Below are 14,874 nucleotides of genomic sequence, written 5' to 3'. Positions count from 1 at the left end.
ATTCTAAGCTTCCATAAAATTTAATTAAGTTCGGTATAATTAAGAATTGGTTTCATACAGGGCTTGAAAATCACCTTAAATCTAGTTCAACTCAATTCAGTAGATTTCCAGGTTCCATTCAGTCAAGTTACAAGTACGTAGTTTGCATCTAGTTTTAGTCGAGTTATCTTTCATCTGCTCGCTCTAGTTGAATTATTAACACAAAGCGAAATTCATCGTTATATCATCTCTTATGAGTTATTTTGTCTCCGCCGATTAGATCCCTTGATGGGTTGACTCAGTTAAACACAATCTTTCTGGGCGAAAAAAATGTTTTCCTTGTATTGGTGACTACAACAGTTGCAAGTTTGCCACTGAATTCAATGTAAATGAAAGCGCTACAGCTAATACAATCCATTATGAACAAGAATATTGGGTATGACTTCTGAAAATCCTAGCAGTGAACCTACAAAGCTATACCTGTAAGAAGAAAACTCTTCGTTCCCAAAAAAAACGATTGCTAAAAAATTACTCCCTACCATCTATCTTCACAATGTAGTCTCTTGTGTGTAACGAAAGAACCGTGGACAACTAGATCCGCAGAAATAAAGCGAACGAATACCAACCAAATCCGACGAATTTGAACGCTGTCCTTCTGGTTAAGCCAAGAAGCATACCTTATCTGCAACAACAAAAACACACTATAAAGATGGTAGCACAACACAATGATCTAACAACTTGTAAGCTAAAGCGTCACTACATTACTAAATATTGTTAATCTTATGAATCCTAGAGCTGATCGACCAGACTCAAACAGGAAATATAGGTAGGTTTACTGAGAGAGTAAGAGTATGTTAGGTATCGGGATGGTGAAAAATATAAAATAACGAGAGGAGAAACGGGCAAAAGGAAGCCACTACATGGTATATCAATGTACCAGATTACCAATTTGAGTAAACCATCTGTAAATGGAGTGCTTAAATGTTAACCCTTTCGTTCACAAACTGACGTAATCCGTATTGGGTAGTGTAAATGCAGGCGAGTGTGGTAATACCAAGTTCAAAAATAAAATAGTAAAAATGGGATAGATACTGAAGCTGGTCTTAGATGATGTGGAGGAGAGTAAAAGAGAGGGTGAGAACAAAGTTAATAACTAGGCATGAAATAAAAACACACTGATGAAAGCGGGATGAACTCTTGTGAGTCTTTGGGTACAAAATCACAAGTCTGATTGATCCTTTACAAGCCCATGAGTGGATATTACTAGTCTACTACTAGCTTTCCTCGACGCTTATCTTCCCAAAATGCAGAAACAAGAACTTGACATACGATTGCAAATATGAAACTAGAACTAGGCAAACTGCTCAACAACTTTTGCAAAATAAGGTGGTTTTGGTGTCAAGAACAAAGTACCTTGCCGAGAAGTACTACAGCAAAGGCGATTATCATCAATGTACGTCGACTGCAATCCCATCATCCATGAACCAACTGAAGTATCGTCATGCGCATAGGACTTCAAAGATACACTACAAAAAATAACAGAATTTTAGCATCATGAGTTTAGCTAATTGCAAAGCACACTTCAGGACATGAAAGATTAATAGCTATGGGCGTAATTTTGGATTTTGACAAGTGAATATGTGACGCAGAATATCTATACCATAATAAGCTTGAAAGCGTCGCTACCAAGAAGGGCAACCATGATATCTTTTATACGACTCAAATCTTGAAATTTAGTGCTTTATGCAATTAGAAATAAAGCCCAGTAAAGAATCGGCAAACCCTCTAAGGGGGCACTTTTCCATATAGGAGAAAATTCCTACAAATTCTATTAGTGCAACCAACTTTGAAATGACGAAACTTAAGGAATACATACCTATTCACGAAGATGTACTCTGCTAAACCTTTGGAGAGTATAAACAATGAACTAGCAGCATGCCGAAAATACCTGATGAAAAAAAACAGTTATCAATACATTAATACAGCAACTGATCATGTCACTACAATAATTAAGTTTTAGCTTGTGTTTGCAAGTTGCAATAGCAAGCTGTACAGGTATTGAACTATGGCGGCATGGTAAGCAGATTTTCCAGATTTTATTTGAAGTTGAATAGGCAGGTTTCTTTGTGTTGTAATAAAAGGGGCAGGTTAAGTAAATCTGAAATCCCTCCCCTCAACCAATCCCAACGGCCCAACCCCCATATGTGAGAACCTTTGAGGTATTGAAGTAAAGTTTTTGTTGTTTAAGTAGGCAGGCTGAATGAGAACAAACATCATTTAAGTAGGCAGGTTGAATAGGCAGGTTTCTTGAGCACGAGTATATATCCAAGTTTGCAAGTTTCGAACTCTCATATCCCGTCTCACTTTAGACAATTTCAAGTCTTCAGTTCATAACCAAAGGCAAATTAACATCCAAATGCTACAAGAGCAACTTGGGGAAAAATTGAACTACTTACGTCTTCTGATCACCAAACTTCCACCAGTCAGGCTCATACCATTGCTTTCCCCTGAAAATAATTACCTACCTACCATAAGCATCCTAACATTTTAGCAAGACACTATCTGTTACAATAGGTAGAAATATTCAAATTGTGACATAAGATATTAACATATAGATGGAATAAGATTTACTCTTCACTTATCACATCTCCAGACTTCATACATCCAATATAAGCATTATGTTGATCGCGCCGGCTCTCAAGAAGTCCAATCAAGCCGTCTGACCATTTACAAAAAAAACAAAGTGCTCTTTAGAATGTCAAAATTAAGAGAGAATGTGTATAACCTTGGCAAGGATGGAAAAACTTTTAGCACTTTACCTAAATCAAGGTCAATATTGTCATCAACTTTCACATAAAACTCAGCATCCCAGTTTTGTACAGCGGCACTGAAGAAGAACTTTGCTTTCTTTGACAGCTCTTCTTGAGCCTCCTCATGGCCCTCCTGGATATGTCATATAAAAAGCAATTATAATATGAAAAAAAAAATTCTTTAATCAAATTTCCTAAATGCAGCTGAGATTAATGAGACATAGACCGGAAGAGTGGCAGACAAAAAAAATCGTTTAGCATCAACCTAAATAAGCAAACAACATTGCCAAAATGCCTCAACGACTCTAGTAAACGGGGTAAGGGGAGGTCGAACATACACAGCCTTACACCCTTACGACTTAAGGGTCTGAGTACAGAGACACAACAGATAACTGATGGCAGCCCATTGTTCTGCCAAAAGGAAATGAAATCATTTCCCGTTTCAGTTAGCAACTAGAGAACCTGAATACTAAAAAGTCAATTTTCATACACAACATAATAGCACATAAAGAATCCGAATTCAAGAGTCAATTTGACCTAAAATATGTTTGCATCTTTGACATACTACAACAAAAGATGATGATATGATGTAAATCAGGGGTCAAGACTTTTACAGAAAATCACCTTAGATTTACCACAACCTCAATAAAAGTTGATGTCCAGGTATCCAATACAGACACGATCTTTTAAATGGAAAGAAGAATTATACTGCAATGGGAGTTTGCTAACATCCATCAATACACATATAGAACTATTTCCCCGAGAGTCCGAGACCCTCCTCCATGCAGGTTCTACCATCAAATACATATTATTGACGTTGCCAAGTTGTGGGGAACTTGGTTACCGCCTTGACTCACATTTGACCAAGAGCAATACTTGAAAAACCTACTATGGCAACAAATAATATCATCCTCCAAAGATAAGGCCCAGGGAGTTTTTCATAATTCATACCCTTGGAACATTCTAAATCATTTGTAACCTGAAGTGAGTTACTCTCCACGATGACTCTTGTTAATGAGGAAAGGCTATGAAATACCAATATAATGACGTACAGTAAAGAAATAATCAAGTACAATTACAAAAAAATCGATGAAGCAAACACCTTGAAATAAATCACATATACTGGATATTCAGTAAAATGGATCAAGGTCTTTCAAAGCAATGGCACTCACCAGTATCAAAAAATCTTCAGTTTTCTGGTTCTCGTCATCAATATTCCGATCCAAGCTATCACCTCGATTCGGACTGTATTAGCCAAATCAATAATAAAGTAGATGATTATTTCACGAGCTGCAGGGGTTAATCATGCGTGACAATGATTCACATCAAGTAGACTATTGTAATGGAAGTACAAGTATAAAAAAAAAGGAAGTGGGAAGAAGAAAAGACCTCCGACCAATTACAAAACGTATGACTACTCCTTTTTCCTCAAGCTTTCTTAAGTTCTCACCTGCACCAATGACATGTAAGAAAAAAATCACGCACTTCCTATGTTACTTCAACACTTCACTTTGGTGGCGTGTCCAACACCACAGGATACTCTGACACTTCATTTTAGACCAAAAAATTGAACACTTTGGGAAAATAAACGTATCCGACACCGTGTTGTGTCCGCTATTGGAAGCCCAAAATAACATAGCGCACTTCTGATTTGGATGCATTTAATTTGATACATTATGCATGTGTATTTCAGGCCTTTGGCTGGCTGATTGACTGTTCTAACTTAATATTCAACTAAAATTGCTTAATTTTGAATATGCAATAAAATCATCAACTATACACAAAAGAGTAGCAATATAAATTGGTAAACTGTAAAATAGGCTGAAAGGTGCCACATAAATAAATGGCATCAAGAAGGAAAGACCTTAGAAATTTGGCAATCACATAAAATCAAGAAGTCCAACCTCTAGGCATCCACGATCCTCTAAAAGTGTTACGCTTCAAATGACTTCCAAATCCAGTGTAGACTCCAATAACAGCAAGGAACTTCCTTTCAGTGGAACCAGTTTGTTTTGGCTGGTTTCTAAGATACCCCTGACTCTTTGCTAATGTCAAGTCCATCTCCGCCTCGGAAATCCTCTTCTCTAGATCTCTAAAAATACCAAAATGAACAACATCAGAGATGTTCTGAATATGCCAACTCAAATCCCAATAGAATGAAAGTTGTAGTCAAACAAGTAGAAATTGATAAAAGAAAAAAAAATGAGATGAGAGCATTACTTGCACCCTAGAACCACCAGCTTATCCTCTACCGTGAGAACCTTTGGTCTCTGCATGTGAAGGAGAAGAAACAATTGTCATCCTCAAAAAGGGAACCCCCATAACAAACTCAGATAGGAAGACTATGGGCATCGTTGCTAAAAAGGTCACGAGTGGCCTTCCTTCATTAACTAGTTAGAAAGGCAAGGGGAAAATCTATGTAAATAAAATACCTGGTTTAAATTCTTTTGGAGAAGGTTGACCAATACAGTTCGGTTTTCTGCGTCCTGCCACAACCTGGTAATGAAAGACACAGCATTACATAATGGAAGTCGATTCAAGAAACATCCATGTTCAAGATGTCAGTTTTGATTTTGCATAGAGATCAAAATTTTCTCCCAAGTAATTACATCTTCCTTGTCACTGTTCTACTTGATTTTTCATGGGTCATCTATTTTAAGTGTACTTCTGATTTGTCTTTGTATGGATTTAAGATGTCTAATGTTGTTAATACTGATGTGGCTAAGATAACTGAGACTCATTCCTCAACATGATAGGTATTGTTACTCCTAATTTGATTAAGGGTGAACAGAATACTCCATGTTGTGCAACCTTAACTTAAACTGGGTATGAAATTGCATTTTTGTCATATGGATACTGAAATTGAGGACGTCACGATTGAGTGCTAAGCCATCTGTAAAACAGATTCTGGAGACGATTGGAGAGGCCAAAAGTGAATTATTATAGAAATGGTTTGTTTATCTTCAAATTTACTAGTCAGAATGCTATGGATGAGATACTAAGATGAGATTTCTATACGACATGGTTCACAATCGGGGTTGTAGGACATGGTTGATGGGCATGTCATTAATCGCAAATACAATTACTCCATCACCAAAACTAAGGTTTGATCAACATGATCAGTAATGGTATAGTGTTGCAGTATACAACATGATCAATAACGAGATCATATAATTCTACGCAAAATCATCACTCAAAATAACATGATCAGTAACAAAATCCAATAAAAGCCAATGCAACAGCGAAACCAAGACTCTATACAACTACACCATACAAAAACCAATCAAAGATCTAGAAACGTACAACCTCAATCAATCAAACGACAAACTACGAATTCCAACAAACTAATCACTCAAAATTCAAACGACGAAGTACAAATTCCGACAAAACCGTCAATCAAATCAAACACAACTGATTCAATCATCAAACTCAGTAATGGATATACCTTCCGGCAACGTAGAGCCATGCGAAACAGGAAAGAAAGGCTAATAGAAGCGAAGGTTTGAAGGTTGAAGATGAAGATGAAGATGAAGATGATTGAGGTTGTGAATTGTAGTATGAAGATAATCTTCCTCCGCCACCGCCACCACCGCCGCCTGATACGGCGATTCTTCGCTCGATCTTGGCCGCAGCCGCTGCCGTTAGTGGCAACGAGGACTCCATTGACGCGATATCTGAAACGACAAGGGAATTGGGAATTTTGGATTCAAACGATTTGTTATTTATTTATATTTACGTTATGTCATCGTAACATTCGTAACGATTAGTAAGCAACATCAAAACTTATTTCGCCGTTTGTTTGGGGGACGATTGATAATGAGATGAGGCAGTTAGCGATTAGCTTAAGTTTAGATCGGTTAAAGCTTGGTCAAAGTTTGATTTAATAACGAGTCGAATCATGTTATAGTTGGTTCGGCTCGAAAAGCTTACAAACGTTTCGAATATGTATGATTAGATAATATCTTTTTGTTATTTTGTAAAATATTTATCATGATGAAATAATATCAAATGCTTTTATTGATTTGTTTAAAATTTCTATATGTAATCTGGAATCATGGTATTGAAGAAAAAAAAAAAGAAACCAATAACGTAACAATTATATATGGGCTTGAATTGAATTCGAACTCGGGTTAAAGCTCTGTTTGGTAAGGCAAATAAGGTACTTTATTTCACCAAAATTGTTTATCTGACTAAAATTTCAGCTATCTTATTTGTTTGGGGGTGTTTGACAAATGGCTTAATATAAGATAACTGAAATGAAAAACTAGATAGAGTAGCATTTGGAAAAAATAAGGTACATGTTTTATTTTATTTTACCTTTTTACCCTTTTAATTTATAATATTAATATTAAATACTCCCTCCTATTCTACATAACATTCTCTCTTTCCTTTTTCATCTATTTACAATACCTTCCCTATTTTCTTATTTAGTAAAGTTTTATACTTATTTTAATCACATCACCCCACAACAATACCCCACCTCACCCTACAACAATATTTATTTTAATCAACTTACCCCACAACAATACTTATTTTAATCATCTCACTCACAATAATACCTCACAATACATTCATTCTCTCCAATTACTTAACCCCACTATAATAAAATACTTTACCTAATTTTAATCCATCTCCTTAATTCTAGTGCCCCCATGAATATGGAGGGTTATTTAGAATAGGAGAGAGTACTTCTTATGCACTTTTATGTCATTTTGCTAAAACTTAGCTACCATTTCAGGTAGTTTGCCAAATATTTGTTTTGTATAATCAGATACTTTATCAGCTCCTAATTTTCAACTACCTTATAAGCTACCTTTTCAGGTTTCAGTTAGTTTTTAGCTTTCAGATACCTTTTCAAGTTTCAACTAATTTTTGAGTTAATTTTGTCAAACAGAGCCTAAAGCTTTCGAGCATGGTAATGAGCTCAATTTTTACGAGCTTGGGTAAGCTCGAGATCGAGTTTTGTTTCATGAGCAAAAGTCGAGCAAGGTCAAGCTCGGGCTCAGCTCATTATTAACCCTACTTTGCCCAATCTTTTCAAAGCATTTTTTTTTTTTGCTAAAAACATAAATTGCCCATCCACACAACTATTTAGAAGTTAAAAAACCATTTTTTTCTCAAGGAAATTTTTTAAAATGTCATTTAGAACATTAAGCTTAAAAAATAAAAGCTCTTTTTTTTTTTTACCGGGCCAAACATGTTTTTTTAGCTTTTGTTTTGGCTTAAGGTTAAGGGAAAAAAGAGGGGATCATTTGGGTTGTTGTTATTGAGTGATAAATGGATAATAGGTTAAGTGGGAAAGTACCCTTTAAAAATACACCAATTCTCCCTTGTGATGGTCACAATTTGCGACGGGCAAATGTGACCAATTTTTGATTAAATGTAACCACTCAAGTACTGTTCATAAAATGTTACCTATAAAAAAATGGTCACATTTTCTCATAAAATGGTCACATTTGGCCCGTCGCAAATGTGAACAGTGTTTGTGACGGAATAGTACCCGTCACAAGGGAGAATTTGTGTTAAAAATATACCTAATACAAAAAGGTAATCAAATGACTGAGACGCTTATAAATGGAATAAGGTAAACAAATAACCGGGATGAAAAAATAGAATTTTATTTATAATAATGTTATTAATTTTATTTTTCTTATTGTTTTCGGTTCATAATGACATGGGGTGTACTCGATGAACAGTGGACACAAGAATTTCTACAAGTGTTTGTCGCCAATGCAACTCTACTTATTTTTTTTTGGTGCACACAAATTCTCATTATAGACGGACACTATCCGTCTATACGTATAGACGGATACCATTTTCCCTCACAAAATATCCATTTGTCATTGATGGGGCATATTCTGCACCGCTGACCAAGTCAACATATTGAGCAAGGTCAAAGATATCCACAGCAAGTCAACGACTTAGACAGCCTAGCCGATGCAGCCCATCGGCCTGCTAACCTGGGTCTCGGCATGGCAACCTGCCAGCCGGGGCACACATCCGCGTACTCATATCCAAGACCCCTCGGCGGTGAGGCAACAGGGCCCGCCGGCCTGCCATAGGTCCCTCGGCCGAGGGGTAGATCAGTCTTTCCACCTGCTAGCCACTTGGCCACTACGTGACAAAAGGTGAAAGACTATAAATACTCCTCAACCTTCATTGAGGAAAGGATCCATCAAATACACAACTAAACCTAAATACACTATTCATCTGGTAATATCTTCCTTATCTCTCTACAATATACGTTCAACCAAGTAACAACTTATCCTTTAAGTTTACTGACTTGAGCGTCGGAGTGAGTACGCTTGGCACAAAGCCAAGCCCTCAGTTCGTTCATTGTTGCAGGAGAGGCCGAGAGGAACGATTAAGACCAAAGGAGAATCCAACTCAAGACATCATTCAACAAGCCACGGGTGGTAACTATACTTGCTCTGGAATTACACCCGGAACAATTGGCGCCGTCTGTGGGGAAAAGACACTAGAAGCTAGTCACATTCATTCCCAAACAACAAAAACCCACCCAAAAAGCTAAGATGTCAAAACAACAAGACGCAGTCGTGACCGACGAAACCGCATTCTACCACGATGATACTTTCAACAATTCTGGAGTCGTGCAGCCCTCCACCGGCGGGGTAATCCAACCGGAGTTCGGGATGCCAACAATGCCGGACACGCCGCTGCCAGCCAACCAGATCACCATCATGGGACATGTGGTTGACATAGCAAAACTGAAAATGGTCCTGGACCTAATTAGTAATACGCCTGCTCACACTGTCACGCCGACAAGAGCGGCGGAAACCGCCCAGGAGACCAGGGCCCAAAACGTGACTCCGAGAAATTTGAACGGAGCACTGGGAGAAGCTGACCCAGCCAAGTCGCCGGGGGAGCCCAAAGTGGGCGTGGTAGACCTAAGTCCTTCCCGCACTCATGGGAGGACAGCGTCCCCGCAATACGAACGAGGCTTACCCCAAAGGAACCAGAGGAGCCCGACTCAGCAGAGTTGGAGAAGAAGTCCGAGTCGAAGAAGAAGTCCTTCCCGCTACGAGGAGAGGAGCCGGATTAGGAATGCGAGGAGCCGATCGCCGCGTGTCGTTCGACACGTGGTCAGACACCCCTCAACGCCACGTCCTAGAAGTCCGGTGCCAACTAAGCTCAAGTTGCCACCCCTATCATACAAAGGAGATAGTGATCCAGCCGACCACGCTGAGGCTTTCGAGTCTTACATGTCGGTATGGGAGCAGCCCGATGAGGTCTGGTGCCGAGTCTTCCCAACAACTTTGCATGGGATGGCTCAAAGTTGGTACAAAGGGCTTCCCGACGGCTCGGTATACTATTACGCCGACCTAAGGGACGCCTTTCTAGCCCAGTACTCTTGCAACAAGAGAAGGGCCGTGGAGACATCGGACCTCCTAACTATCAAACAGGAGGGGGGCGAGTCTCTACGAAGCTATGTGAAGAGGTTCGATGGAAAGGTCCAGCAGATTCGAGAAATTAATCCCGAATTGGCGGCCTTCGCGCTGATGAAAGGCCTCCCAAGGGGAGACTTGAAAAATGAGCTCATCAAGTGCGGAGGCCTGAACTTGGACGCCGCTAGGAAGATGGCCGACCAGGCCATCAAGGTAGAGGACTATCACAAGACCTGGGTAGGCCCCAGCGAGGCCGAGCACTCAGAAAAGAAGGGTCACCGGGAGGACAACCCGGATGAGAGACGCCGTGACAACAACGGGTCACGGTCCGATGAAAGACGCCGTGAGAATAATAGGTCACGGTCGGACAAACCCGCCGGGAGACGGGACTCGACAGCGCCGGGTGGAGTTCGGGAACGTACCACCGAGGCGGTATAGTGATAAAACCCCTCTCGTCGTATCGCCGCCGAGGTCTTTGCCCGAGCAAAAGCGAGGGCCGAAGTGGGAGAGACCCCCAAGCCAAAAAGTGACGGTGACACGAGCCAAGATTTGTGAGTACCACGGCCACACCGGCCATTTAACCAACGATCGCCGGCATTTAAAGAATGCCATTGAAAAGTCGATCCGGAAGGGGAGCCTCGGCAAATACGTTGCCAAAGGCCAAAAGACCGACGCCGAAACGGTTCAGTAAGAAATCCGTCTTCGAACGGATAGGAGTGATCCATGTTGTCATCGGGGCAACGAGAACGGAGGGTCCGCCCATGGGCACAAACGGCACCTGAACGAGCTATATCAGGCCATCAACTTTGTGCCCAACACAACGATCCCCGCTTCCAACATCCCCGATATAACCATCGGAAGGAAGAACTACGAAGGAGTCATCGCTCCTCACGGCCGACCCACTTGTAGTCAATTTGGACATATCCAACCACCTGGTCAAGAGGTGCCTGACCGACACACGGGCGCGTACACGAACATCATGTTCGGGGAGTGCTTCCTCACCTACCGAAAGTCAAGGACTTGAGCCCCCGCACCAACCTACTATACAGCCTTCTCGGGGGCCGGCCTGGTACCACTGGGATCAATCGGACTCCGGTGACGTTCGGCGAAAAGAATGCGGCTAAAAATGTCCTAGCTGAGTTCGTGGTCATCGACGGCTCGTCCGCCTACAACGTTCTCATAGGCCGAGTCACCCTGAGCGAGGCTGACGCAGTGATGTCCATCCGGGCCCTAACACTGATGTATGTCTCGGACCGGGGGGAAGCGCATAAGCTCGTCTCCAAAGACGAGAATGACGAGGTGGTCAACGTCCAGATAGCCGCCAGAGGATGCAACATGCAATCCCTCAAAGTGGCAAAGAAATCGGAAAAAGGGAAAAGTCTATCCTTACAGCAGGAGGGCGACCTCATGGATGTAACTAGCGGCTGACTAGGACGTTGTGCCTTTGATAGGCCATTAGGACGCTGGTAATCTCGGGAATAATCTATGTAGCGGCGGAGGTGTCCAAAACAGCTGTGGGCACCCCGACGCATGTTTTTACCTAAATGAAAAATCATCCAAGTCTTCCATCAAAATGTTCACTCTTCCCATAGTCACTAGGAAGCAGCAGACGCCGACTCACACTGTCATACCGACAAGAGCGGCAGTCTTTATCAGTAAGCAGATGTCGGCTCACACTGTCATACCGACAAGAGCGGCAATCTCCTTGAAGAAGTAGGCGCCGTCGCAGTCACCCCAAGTAGTAGACGCCACGGCAGTCACCCCAAGAGGTTGGACGCCGTCGCAGTCACTCCAAGTGGTAGACGCCACGGCAGTCTCATGAAGAAATAGGCGCCGTCGCAGTCACCCCAAGTAGTAGACGCCACGGTAGTCACCCCAAGAGGTTGGACGCCGTCGCAGTCACTCCAAGTGGTAGACGCCACGGCAATCTCCTTGAAGAAGTAGGCGCCGTCGCAGTCACCCCAAGTAGTAGACGCAACGGCAGTCACCCCAAGAGGTTGGACGCCGTCGCAGTCACTCCAAGTGGTAGACGCCACGGCAGCCTCATGAAGAAGTAGGCGCCGTCGCAAGACGCCACAAGTGGTAGACGCCACGGCAGACAGTAACAAGAAGCAGATGCTGGCTCACACTGTCACACCGACAAGAGCGGCAATCACGACCAGCGCAGTTGATACTCGCAAAGCAATCAAAATGCCTTAGAAGCGTTAACACAATTGAGATACGCGCTTAGATCGCTCGCCAAGCCGAGGCGGAAACAAAAGAGACACTCAATTAATAACGTAAGGAGACAACCCAGACGAAGACAGAGACGCTAAAAGTACAGTTGAGGCTCAAATACTAGCGCAAGAAAAAGAAGTAAGGTAAAAACCTCGGCCAGGCCGGAGGCAGAAGAAACGAGCTCTTATTAAAAATGTTCAACGAATTACAAGAAATTACAAGGACAAACCAAAAGACAAAAGGCTACGGATATCATCTCCCTATGTCTGCCGTTGCTCGCCATCAGCAGCGGTAGCAGCACCTTCTTCGAGGGGCAACCCAGTAGCTCCCTTAGCAGCCTCAGCTTCAGCAGCCCCAGCCTTAGCCTCGGCAGCCTCAACTGCCCTTGCCCAATCGGCTTCCTCCTTGGCCGCTTTAGCCTTCTCAGCGATAGCAGCTGCCTCCTCGGCCGCCTCTTGCTCTATCTTCACTCTCACCGCCTCCTTGACCTTCTCCTCCACAGCCTTCTCCTTAGCTTCGAGCTTGTCGTCAAACAGCTCGTCAAATCTGCCCCACGGAAAGGAACCTTCAAGAGGAAAGAGCTCCTCAATTACTTCCCTGGCAGCTGCTTCGGCCAGATCCCGGAATTCGGAACACAGGTCAGGGAGCATTTTGGTTTGGAGCATCTCAATGTCGTCCTCCTTTTGCCTGATGATGGCCTCCTTGCTCCGGATCACCTTCCCCTGGATCTGAAATTTGCCCCTAAATTCATTCCTCTGCTGGAGATAAAGGTCGGCGTGCCTCTGAACAAGGTCACACTTCTCCAGCAACTTTGCAACTTCGGCCGCAGCAGCCTCGGCCTTGGCTCTCTCAGCAATGACCTCCTTTTCAGCGTCCTCCCTAAGCTTTCTCTCACCCAAGAGCGCTTTCTCGACATCTCCCTAAGCCTTTGCTCATTGAGGAGATCGGCCCCGCCTTCGCGGCCACCTTCTTAGTGACATCAAGCTCAAGAGCGGACTGAGCCACGGCCTTCTCTTGCTCTATAATGCGAGCACCGGCCAGCTCGTTCCACCTCGCCAGCTCCTCGACCAACTTCGCACCTCCCGCCATGAGCCGGGAGGGGGAAACCTTCTGGGATGAAGAGTCAGCAGTGACATTTCGATCACTAGTCTGCGGTCGGGAAAGGGAAACCTTCTGGGATGAAGACCCAATGGCGACGTCATGATCATCAGCCTGCGCGGGTTTCTCTCCCACTTGCTGCTCAATAAGAGCGGCGACTGACAGCGACTGATCTACAAAATTTAAAGAAAGCATCAGCATCAACATACGTCGACATGCCGAAGAGCCTGTCATCGGCAGCGCCTGATGAACCGGCTAAATCTGAGCCACCGGATAGATCAGTACCGTGCTTGGCCTTCTTGGCCGAAGGGCGCATCTCCTCGTCGGCCAGCGAGGCAACGGCGGCGGTAAAAGCGTCTCCGCTTTCTCTTACGGACAAGGGGAGACCCCTCCTCCTCGTCAGAGTCATCCCCATTAGAGATGTAAACGATCTCCACCGTCTCCTTCTGAACAGGGGGGATGGAAGGTGGAGCCGATGTCGACGCCATCACCGCCGAAGGCTTTGTTTTTCGAGTATGGCGCGGCATGTTACTAACAACCTTCGCCTGGGCCTCCACCGCATTCAAGCTTTTCAGCCGCTGGTCCATAAGATCATTCGGCGACGTCCTACGGTCATGGGCCAGAGCCTTGGGGTGCAGGTTAGCAACGGTTTTGTCTTTGTGCAGCCCCATTCTCCGGAGGATATCCTCAGACAAGTCCCGTCCAAAGTGGTCTGCGAAAAAAAAAAAAAAAAAAAAAAAAAAATATAAAAGCAAGAATTAAGTAGAAGAAATAAATCGAAGTTCGAAAAACAGGAACATTAAGAGCGGTGATGGGCCTCACACCGACCCCACTCACCCTGTGCTAGGGCCGGTATGAGGCCGACATGGCAGAGCGGCTCATCCTGAAGAATGATCTGCGTTGGGGAATCCATCTTTTCGGCACCCCACCCTTGTCCGCCTCAAAAAGCCTCATCGCCGCCTTCTCATCCTCTCGTAAGAAGGACCTTGCGGCATCCATCTTGAGCTTCTTAGGGCCGACCCATCCGTCATGCTCCGCCTTAGTCTCACACCGCAAATTCACTTGGTCTTTGAAAGGAGAGGGCGGCGGATAGTCATCCAAGCACCTTAACATACACCCACCGATCTCTCCAGTCTTTACAAGAAGTAAGTTTGTCAACAGAAACATAACCTTTCTCCGTGTGCACACTGTACCAACCGACGCGCCCGGCCGATTGACGGTACTGGAGATAATGAAGCCGGCGGAATAAATTCACCGTCGGGGCCTCCCCCTTGAAGAGACAAAGCCACACAAAGCCGACTATCGTCCTCATGGCCAACGGATGCAGTTGGGCCACGGCGACGTTCATAGCCTTAATGATGGCC

At 43.4% G+C, this 14,874-nt stretch overlaps 1 protein-coding gene across 1 annotated transcript; it reads right to left on the bottom strand.

The window, feature by feature from the left end:
* Positions 1 to 293: 293 nt before the first annotated feature.
* LOC141612262 (hydroxyproline O-galactosyltransferase HPGT3) lies at positions 294 to 6,659 on the bottom strand. Its single transcript, XM_074430995.1, has 12 exons — positions 6,235 to 6,659; positions 5,222 to 5,285; positions 5,010 to 5,059; positions 4,694 to 4,881; positions 4,179 to 4,239; positions 3,962 to 4,034; positions 2,799 to 2,922; positions 2,611 to 2,698; positions 2,436 to 2,486; positions 1,856 to 1,927; positions 1,393 to 1,505; positions 294 to 661 (listed from the first exon to the last, which is right to left on the bottom strand). The coding sequence occupies exons 1-12, from the start codon at positions 6,450 to 6,452 to the stop codon at positions 639 to 641; spliced, it is 1,125 nt and encodes a 374-aa protein (XP_074287096.1). The 5' UTR covers positions 6,453 to 6,659; the 3' UTR covers positions 294 to 638.
* Positions 6,660 to 14,874: the final 8,215 nt, after the last annotated feature.

This window comes from Silene latifolia, chromosome 11 (assembly GCF_048544455.1).
Source record: "Silene latifolia isolate original U9 population chromosome 11, ASM4854445v1, whole genome shotgun sequence".
Classification (NCBI taxonomy): domain Eukaryota; kingdom Viridiplantae; phylum Streptophyta; class Magnoliopsida; order Caryophyllales; family Caryophyllaceae; genus Silene; species Silene latifolia.
The sequence above is the reverse complement of the archived record's forward strand: the minus strand, read 5'-3'. Positions and strand labels throughout refer to the sequence as shown.